The sequence below is a fragment of the Numida meleagris genome, chromosome 17, assembly GCF_002078875.1.
Source record: "Numida meleagris isolate 19003 breed g44 Domestic line chromosome 17, NumMel1.0, whole genome shotgun sequence".
Lineage (NCBI taxonomy): Eukaryota > Metazoa > Chordata > Aves > Galliformes > Numididae > Numida > Numida meleagris.
Window position 1 is genome coordinate 3,508,394 of NC_034425.1, and position 9,793 is coordinate 3,518,186.

The 9,793-nt window shown below is 57.7% G+C and overlaps 1 protein-coding gene and 1 long non-coding RNA gene across 4 annotated transcripts in view; one reads left to right on the forward strand and one right to left on the reverse strand.

Moving 5' to 3' along the window:
* LOC110407127 (GTP-binding protein Rhes-like) lies at positions 5,300 to 6,622 on the reverse strand. The gene has a single exon (XM_021414419.1). It carries the CDS (start codon positions 6,449 to 6,451, stop codon positions 5,825 to 5,827), a length of 627 nt encoding a protein of 208 aa, XP_021270094.1. The 5' UTR covers positions 6,452 to 6,622; the 3' UTR covers positions 5,300 to 5,824.
* Positions 6,629 to 9,793, forward strand: part of LOC110407130 — a 9,954-nt gene continuing 6,789 nt past the window's right edge. The window contains exons 1-2 of one of the 3 annotated variants that reach the window (XR_002443748.1): positions 6,629 to 9,077; positions 9,600 to 9,758. This is a non-coding gene — a long non-coding RNA (uncharacterized LOC110407130). The other 2 variants (XR_002443749.1, XR_002443747.1) reach the window with 2 other exon arrangements.

A 9,793-nucleotide genomic window follows, 5' to 3' on the forward strand; every position in this document is an offset into this window, starting at 1 on the left:
CACGTGGCTTTCAATGTTATTTCTCCTCATAGAATGTGATTGTCCAAGAACATGCACCGAGAGTTGCTTTCAAGAGTACGAAGATTCTTTGAAACTTTAAATAAATTGCAGTTGTTTTTTTTTTTTTTTTTTTTTTTTCCCTTCTTCCTTGGCTGTTCGAATAACGCGTGCTTCTCTTTCATGCAGGGGGTGCTAAAGGAAAAAAAAACCAAAACGTCAGAGCTCAGTGCGGCCGCGCTGGGTGCTGGGGAGGTTCGTGCTGAGCCCTCCTGGCAGCGCAGTGAGTGTGCACAGCATCCCGGTGTGATGCCGTGCCATGCTGTGCCATGCCATGCACTGGGGCTGGTGTTGCAGAGCTGTCCCTCGCCCTGTTCCCATCTCCTGTAGCACCGTGGATGAGTTTTGAATGCAGCTGTGGGAGCAGAGGCCGAGGGCTCCTTCTCTGCCCGTTCATCCCCACACTGGGACCTTGGTGGCTCTAGATCCACATTGCTGATCCCAGTCGGTTGCGCGAGGTGAGGCAGCGGCCCCTGAGTAGGAGCACGAATGGTTTCCACGTTTGGTCTTTCGGGTTTTGAATGAGGGCGGTAGGGATGCTCGTAGCAGGTGTGGAAGGATGGAATGGGCTGCCCAGGAGGGGCTGGAGTTGCCGACCCTGTAGGTGTTCAGGGAACATTGAGGTGTGTTGAGGGACATGGGTTAGTGAGAGCTGCTGGTGGCAGGTGGATGGATGGGGTTGGACTGGATGAGCTCGTAGGTCTTTTCCAACCTTGGTGATTCTGCCATGCTGTGCTCTCCCTTAGAGATGAGCCCATCTCCTCCCACCCCCATGAAACCCATTCTTCCCTTCCTGTGATTGATGCCCAAAGCATGGATTTATCTGAGCTCTGCAGCCTGTACAGGGCAACTCACTGCACTTCTTCATTTGACTGGGAGAACAAGCAATGTGAAAAGCTAGAGCAGAGCAGTTGAGAGCACCAAGCAGCTGGGCAGTGCTCTGCAGCTGGGTTACAAGTGATCAGACCTGGATTTTGGGGTACGTTCTGTTACCTGCAGAGCTCCCGTTTCCAGCCTGCAGCCCATTGGATTTCAGTGCCAGTACTGCCCAGTTATTGCCTCAGTTGTTTCTTCCTGTGAACAGTTTCCCCTTCCCTTCCTCTATTTCTTTTTTCTCTTTGGGTGTTGGAAGAGCGTGGCCTTCTCTTTAATCATCATTACAAGGAGGGTTTTCAGTGTCAGCTTTCCCGGGTTCTGTTTGCCCAGACATCAGGCTCCCTGACAGTCTGAGCTATTGAGAGCTTTCATCACCCCTGCGGTTGGCAGAGGCTCCTTCCTGTGGATCTGATACGCTTCCTAGTGCCCGCCCTGCTGCATGGAGCGGAGCAGAGCTTTGGGCCAAAATCAGCCTGTCGCTGCTGGCGTGTAACTTTTATTTTCAGCCTCATGCTCTTTTTACTCTTCCATGAGGTCAAACGTTGCCAAAATTGTAAAGAGCGCTGCTGACGCTGAGGATGGGCCTTAGGTCTCACCACTCTTTACAACAGGACTTTTTGCACAAACCTGCGTTCTTCACGTGTGTTGCGTTGGCTGTGCCTCCCGTAGCGCTGCCGCTGCCTGGCTCTCCCATCTTGAGGCCGAGAGGATTCCCTGCGTGCTCCGAAACTGTCCAGCCCCTCTTAGTCCACGTCTGGTTTGCGGGTGGCACCGGCAGAGCGGATTGTTTTGCTACTTCTGCTCCAGATATATATATTATTATTGTTCTTGGTCATTCAATATTATGATTGTGTATGTGAAGGAGCGTTTCAATTAAAAATGTGTATGGATATCTGTATATGTTAAGAATTATTGGAGCTGGAACAGTCTGGCCGTGACGTACCCTTGAGGTAGGGGTTGTGGGCAGCGGCGAGGGCCCCAGGTGTGGGATTGCTGTACGAGCTGCGTGGATCACCCAGCGCCGCTGTGCACGGCCTGCTGCTGAGTGTCCTTCAGCATCCCCGCGCTGCTCCGATGGGATCGCTGCACGATGCTGAACACGCCATGCGGAGCCAAGCGACCTTGTGAGGCCCCATCTGGAGTACTGTGTCCAGGCCTGGGGCCCCCAGCACGAGAAGGACGTGGAGCTCTTGGAACGAGTGCAGAGGAGGGCGACCAAGATGATCAGAGGGCTGGAGCACCTCTCCTATGAGGAAAGGTTGAGGGAACTGGGCTTGTTCAGTTTGGAGAAGAGAAGGCTCCGGGGAGACCTCATTGTGGCCTTCCAATACTTGAAGGGAGCGTATAAACAGGAGGGGGATCGATTGTTTGTGAGGGTGGATAGCGATAGGACAAGGGGGAATGGTTTTAAGCTGAGACGGGAGATTTAGGTTAGATATTAGGAGGAAGTTTTTCACACAGAGGGTGGTGACACACTAGAACAGGTTGCCTAGGGAGGCTGTGGATGCCCCGTCCCTGGAGGCATTCAAGGCCAGGCTGGACGTGGCTCTGGGCAGCCTGGTCTAGTGGTTGGTGACCCTGCACTTAGCAGGGGGGTTGAGACTCGATGATCTTTGAGGTCCTTTTCAACCCAGGCCATTCTATGATTCTATGACTATGACCTCCTGCTCTGACCATGGATGGCCACGGCCCCGCGCAGAGCGTGGGCCCATCCGTGGCTCCCATAGGACGCTGTCAGCTCCATGTGGGTCTTGGGCTGTTGTACCCAGAGTGCTAACGTCCCCATGGAAACTTCATGTCTGTGGGAGCAGCCCAACCTCTGCCCTCTCCCTTAGCCCAAGGGTCTCTTCTCAAGGGTTCCTTTCCGGTAGCGTTGTGCCCTTGGAGTTGGGAGAGGCACCTCCACTGCCCACCCACCTGCTGTGGTTTTCTGAGGGAGGACGGACTGTGAATGCCCACGTTCTGGTGGGCTCTGAGTGTCTTCCTTCAGCAGACACCAATCTCAGGTTAACACTGCATGCTGCAAGCTGCCCGGCTACGTTACAGCCCATCCAGCCCCTGCAGAGACTGCAGGGTTGACCGTTTTAACCTACACGCTCCCACTGTTGTCTCTAATGAAGGTTGGATGTGACGATGGCTCTGTCCCACGCGTGCTCCTGGTGCTCATTTTTCACCAACAGACGCATTGGAAACAAGTTACTTGTGCATTTCTCTGACGGAAACGCGGTCGCAGCGCAGTCACGATGTCAGGGTCATTAAAATGTTACGGTAAGCTGCAAGGTTCCTTTGCTTTCAGTAAATACTAGTAAGGATGGCTTGCCATGGGCCGGCCGTGGTGCTGCTGGGTGATGCTGACACCCCCCCCTATGCCCAATGCCTCCTCCTCCCCATGCTGGAAGTCACACATTAATTCTTCCATTTTGGTCAAGGGGAAGGAATTGGTCAGATCCAAAGCTGGGGCAGACCCCCGACCTCGCCCTGGTTCCGTCTCCCCAGTTCTTTGCTCAATCTACATTTATGCTGGGGGAAACGTGGCATGTACCAACGGCGTCGGGAAGGAGCAGTTCTGGTGCCGTTTGCAGCGGTCTCCTGATTTTGGGTGCAGCTCTCGTGGTTGCGTTTTATTGCCTGTACCCCGGGATAGGAAAAACCAGATTTGACATTATTTCATCTGATTCCGAGCAGCGCCCCGAGCGTCAGCCCCAAAGACGAACCCCGCTCATTACGCCCTCCACAAGCGCGTGCCACTTCTCCCTTTGGAAATGCTTGGCTTCCTCGCTGGGTGCCCCCGGTTTCGGTGCGTGCTCCCCGTCCCCCATCCATGGCCGTGGCTCCCGCCGGGCACCGCGCTGCTGCAGCTGATCCCCCCCCGTGGGCAGCGGCTGTCAGCAGCGTGCAGCTCTCACAGCAGCGCCGTGATTGCCCCCGATCAGTTGCGTACGTCAATGGAGCGCAGCTCGGTGGGACGTGCTCCGCGGTGTGGAACGGAACAGAGCGCTGCAGGAGGGGGTGGGGGGGTTGGATGGATGGGGCTGGGGATGCTCTGGGGTCACCAGTCCGGGCAGGGATGGAGAGTTTTGGTGGAGAGATGCTCGGGGTCGCTGCGATGTTTTGGGGGTGGGAAGAGGCTTCATCCTGCGTGCCAGCCCCCTGGGCAGGACACCCCTGGAAGGGGGGGAGATGTGGCGCTGGGGGACGTGGTCAGGGGGCACGGTGGGGGTGGGTTGGTGTTGGGTTTGGTGACCTTGGAGGTCTTTCTCAACCTTAGTCGTTCTATGACAGACCGCCTGTGAAAGCCCAGATCTGACTTAAGCCACAGCCGCTTCATGAAGCGGGCACGGAGGGGGATCCCTGTGCTGGATCCCACAGCTGCGCTCAGCGTTAGGGAAGGAAAATGCAGCTCCCTTGTTGCTGCTGGGGGAAAGAACACGAGCTTTGCTTCTTCACTTCATCGCACTGCGAGCGCATTTTTCTGCTAAAACAAAGAGCCCAGCAGACTGCACACCCACATCCCAGGCCAGCAGACGTGGGACGTCCTGATTTGTAACCTCACCCTGCACGGCCACCGCCGCAAACCCCAATTCCCAGGGGCTGCAGCTGTGCCTAACCCTAACGAGCAGACCCACACTTCAGGACCCCACCGCCCCCCCCTGCTGCCCGGGGGGCCCAGAGCTGGGGCTGGACAATGGCACTGGGTGCTGCGCTCCAATGGCTCTGCTCACTGCTGCCCCAGCAGCGCTGTGCCCGGTACGGGATGGCTGAGGGGTCAGGAGTACTTCGCATCATGCTTGGAGGGGGCTGTCAGAGGGCACTGCAAAAGGGAGTTTTCCTATGATTTTAGTGCAAGAACGCAAAGACTCTAGTGCTTTCTGCAGTGTTGGAGCCAGGATGCAGTGCACCCCTGGATGGAGGTGAGCAGCAGCCCCATCACGGTGCGATGGGAAGGCAGGCTGCAGGACATGCAGGTGACATGTGCCTTACAGCAGCTGGGCAGCGCGAGGGGAGAGGAAAAGGGTGCAGTGAGTGCTGCCTGCCACGCTCTCCTCCCACTCCTCTTGTTGCCTCCTCTTATTGTGTTTATAATTTTTACTGTGGTGTCTTTTAAGGGCTACTGTTCTTTTCTGTACTCGGATGTGGGACGAGCTGTTGTATTCTCAGTTGCTCACTGCTTGGTAAAAGCCGTTGTGGGGGGGTTATGGGGGCAATGGCCCCACAGAATGCAGTGATGCTGCTGGGGTTGGGAGCGGGGCAGTGCCAGGACACCAAGATAAGGACAGAGCCCGGAGCAGGGAAAGCAGAGGCAAAGATAAGGGTCTAGGCACAAACCTATCCACACAGTAAGGAAGAAAGCCACACATTCTCCAGCTCCGCTTTGCAACACCGTGTTTATTGGGTATGCTTAAAAAAGAAAAAAAAAAAACAAACCACGAAACAAACAGAAATAGAAAACTAAAGAGATGCACAGGCTGCCCTATCGCATGCTCTACGTGCCTATCCAAACACACACTCATGACTACCTCGGGCACTCACAACTGTGGCTGCACCAGGACATGGCACGTGCGAGCGTAGAGGTGCAGAGGGCACAGGACCCAGAGGGGACCCAGGGGGTGGTGGTGGCACAGTGCACCGTGCCCATAGCGATGCTTTCAGCTGCGTGCAGCCCACATCCCACTGCCTGCCCCCTTCCTGCAAGCACGGGTGCAGCCCGAGTGCCCGCTGCGTCCCAGGTGGGCACCCCTCTTTTTGGGATCCTGCCCTCTCCCCACGCCTTCCCAACCAAACCAAAGCGGCACCAGCCCATCCGCCTCCCTGACCCCGCAGCGCTGGATGAGGAGGGAAGGGTGGGGAGGAGCGGGGTCCTGGCCGGCAGCCCACCTGCATCCCGCCGGGCTCAGCACACGGAGCAGCTGTTGGTTTTGTTCATGGGGGGCCGCAGCGCGTGCTCGCTGGGGAAGGTCTCCCTCCTCCTGCAGAGCGCGGGGCCGAGCCGCCCGGGCAGCCGGGCTTGCTGCAGCAGCTCCCTGAAGACCTCCAGCACGTTCTCGTTGTCCTTGGCTGACGTCTCCACGAAGCGGCTGTTCCAGTCCAGCTCCACCAGCGACAGCGCGTCCTCCGCCGGCACCTGCCGCTCGCCGCCGCTCTCCGCCTTGTTGCCCACCACCACGATGGGAGGGAACTTGTCCTCCTTCACCTCCAGGATCTCCTCCCGCAGACTCTTGACGCTCTCGAAGGATTCGGCATCGTCGACGGCGTAGACCAAAGCGAAGGCGTCGCTGTTCTGGATGGAGAGCTTCCGCATGGCCGGGAAGGAGTAACTGCCGCTGGTGTCCAGGATCTCCAGCGTCACGGTGGCCCCGCTCACCTCGTACTCCTTGCTGTGCAGCTCCTCCACCGTGCGCCGGTGCTTGGGCTCGAAGGTGTCCAGCAGGAAGCGGCGGATCAGCGCCGTCTTGCCCACGCCGGCGGCACCCAAGAAGACCAAGCGCACGTGGCTCTTCTCCTTCCCCACCAGGGACATGGCTGGGAGCAGAGGGGACGGGACGCTCTACAGCTGCCGCTCAATGTTTGGCCGTCCCTGCAGCCCCGCTGTCCGTCCGTCTGTCCGTCCCTGCACCCGGTTCTGCAAAGTTTGGTGCCACCTCTTTGCAAACTCCCGGCGGATGCTACGGTCCCGCAGACCTGCTCATCTTTTATCCTGGTTCCAATCTGCCATGTGGCACCCGGCTGTCCAATCTCTGTAGGTTTAGGGTGCTGAAGGAAGGGAGGGCAGGGAGGGAGGAGAGCAGGGTGCTGCGGGCCAATCCGCGCCGCGCAGTCCTGGAAAGCCACTGCGGCCCTGGAGAGCACTGTGCTGCATTGTGCAATGCACTTGTAACTCTCACCGCTACCAGCAGCGCCGGGAGCTGGCAGCATCGCTGCGCCGGGAGAGCAGCTCCGGCTTCTTGGCATGGGCTGCTGGGCAGGGAGCCACAGGGGCTCAGCCTCCGCTTGGGTGGCTCATGGGCGGACATGGCAGGGGATGCCCGCTGGCATCGGTCGCTTTTCTTGTCCCTGTGTGCGTCCTGGAGCTCGGTTGCAGAGCAAATCGCTGTGGATGGGCTCAACTGCTCTGTGCTCCGCTGAGATAATTGACCGGAGGGGAACGGTGAGAGCTCGCTGAAAACCGCACGTCGTAGCCTTCATGTCCAACTGTCAGTTATTCGGTGGTTTCATGAAAGATTTATCCCGAGGGAAAAACAAACAAACTGTGCCCACGAACTGTGCCCTGTCACCTCCACAAGCCAATGCCAGGCGGTGCGCTGGGAACGCTGCCCTGACCACGGCCACGCTGTGACCCCCATCCCTGCTGGTACCCAGAGCACTGGGGCACGGCACACAGCTGTGAACACAGCGACCGTGGGCAGCGCTGCGTGTCCCCGGCACCGGCTGCGGAGAGAAAGTTTGGATGAGGGCCACGTTCTGGGGCAGCGGCATGGAAAAACTGGGTCAGAGCTGGAGCAGAGCCAGCGCGATGCCCACGGCACTGCAGACCTTCAGCACTGGGAAGTGGCTGTAAAGCTCACAGCAATCCTGGGCAAACAGTGGAGGAGAGGGTGCTTGGTGTGTGCGTCCCAATGGGTGCCTCATCCCTGGAGGTGCCCGAGGCCATGGGTGGGCCCCGGGCAGCCTGAGCTGGGGGGCAGCCAGCCCACAGCAGGGTGGCACGAGGTGGGCTTTGAGGTCCCTTCCAACCCAACCAACCCAACCACCATGCTGTGGTTTCATGATCCTGTGTTCACCGTGCTGGGAGGAAAGGTCGCTCACCAGCACATGGGCTGAGTGCGTGGTCTCAGTGGCCACTTCTTCATGGTAGAGTCATAAATCAGGAAGCTGATTTCTGAAAGATGCAAGTCCAGAGGACGCCTGCTGAAAAGACAAAACAAGTCTGTAGCATGATTTTGTGTTTGTGCGTTTTTTTCCTTAGCTTTGGACTAGGTTTTGTAATATTGATGCAGTTGGTTTTCTTTCCATCGCAAATCACCAGGTTCACCCTTCGGTTTGGGCTGAATTTGTTCTGCTGATTTCAAAAGTCCCTTCCGCCAGAGTTACTCCCTCCTCTTCATGCCCCAGTCACGGCAATGCTTTGGCAGCATTAAGCACGCTCCCCACCCTATCCCACTGTGGTGAGAGCCAAGAGCTTCACTGGGGTGAGCAGCCCTCCCAGTGCCATGTGCTCTGGGCAAGAGGAGCACTTGGACTGGTGCTGGCCCTCCGGCACTCAGCGCTTTGCTCACCCTGGGCTCACCCAGAGGACGTCCCAGAGGTGATGCCCAGGGTCCTGGTGCGGCCATAGGACCTCCATGAGCCAAAATCTGGGCGGAGGGATGGATCCGTGGGGAGTGCCAGCTTTGGGCAAAGGGTGCACGTGGCTGACACAGCGACCGCGTCTCGGTGCCGTTGGCTGAACCAAAGACGGCGTGTAAGCCAGGCACAGCAAAGAACCTCAGCCCAGCTTTGGAAATGGTTTAAAGCCAGAAATAGACATATTTCTTTTCATTAGGAAGGAATTCTGTTCGTGCTTCTTCACGTCCCCCCATCACTTCTCACATCAGCTGTCTGCTGTGCGTTTTCACATCTGTGCTGCTATGGTTACCGAGAGCCTGAAAGGTTCTAAATCTCCCTCAAAGCAACGGAGGATTTTGGAGGTAATCTCGTTAAGAGATGAGCAATGAATATTTCCAAAGGCCCTTTGCATGAGTCTCTCTCCCTGTGTTAGCTGATGGCCACTGGCAGGAGGGAGCGCAGAGCAGGGGGACCCTGTGCGAGGGCAGGAGGGAGAGCAGCTCAGCTGCCATTGCAGCCTTTTGTGTCCGGAGCCTAAATGCCATATTTTGGCTTGGATGGGTCAGGTAGGGCAACAAATAGCAGTGACATCGCGCTGAGCTCGCCCTGCTGCCCATCCCTCTTTTAGCAAGTGCTCCGTGGCAGCAGTTGGACAGCGGAGGATGTCACTTGCCAGACAGCCACCTGGGCCGACCCAGCGCCCACCCCGCCTGCTCTGCCTCCTGCTTCTGCCCATGGATAAATTCATGGTGTACACGAGGGCGGCTGCGTGTGCTGCTGTTCCAGCCGAGCTGGGAGCAGGGAGGCAACGAGAAACCCTGGTGAGAGCATCCCCAGAACTCCCACCACTGCAGGCAGAAGCCTGGTGGGGGTCTGGGGTGCGAGGCATCAGTTCTCCCTCTGGGACTGAGCCCTGAGTGGGAGATGTGACGAAAACAGGAGAGGATCAGGTGCCTGGAGAGGGCTGGTGTCTTAATTGAAGGCTTTAATTGCAAGATGGCATGAGGGCTGAGGTTGGCCAGGCAGCAGCAGGGAGAGGGATGGGGAATGGGCAGGGGATGTGCTGCAGTCGCAGTCTTGGTGGTGCCATGGCTCCAGCGCTCCCAGTTCTTCCATTGCCCCCAGTGCTCTCAATGACCCCAACGCTCCCAGTGCCCCCAGTGCTCCCATTGCCCCCAGTGCTCCCAGTGCCCCCAGCAGGCAGCCAGCACCCCCAGCACGACCCGCAGCCACCCAGGAGGGGGTTAAAGCCACCCGTTCCCCAGCAGGAGATTAAATCCAAGTGGCCTTTGCTTTAGCAACAGGTGAGAGGAGAAATCTGAGACTCCATACATTTTCCGCAGCCCCTGATGCATAGATGTACCGGCGCTATATGTGCTCCGTGTCACCGTCTGGAACAGTGTGTTGCGGAGGATCCTGTTCCCGGCGCCGCGGGTACGTGCTGCCCCGACAGGGAGGGCTCGGCCGCACGGTGACCCCACAGCCGGATGGGGTTGGTAATGGTAATTAATTAAAGGCTCTAATTGCTGGGTGGCAC

Coding starts and splice junctions, on each gene's coding strand:
- LOC110407127 (XM_021414419.1), bottom strand. CDS start 6,451: ATGTCCCTGGTGGGGAAGGAGAAGAGCCACGTGCGCTTGGTCTTCTTG.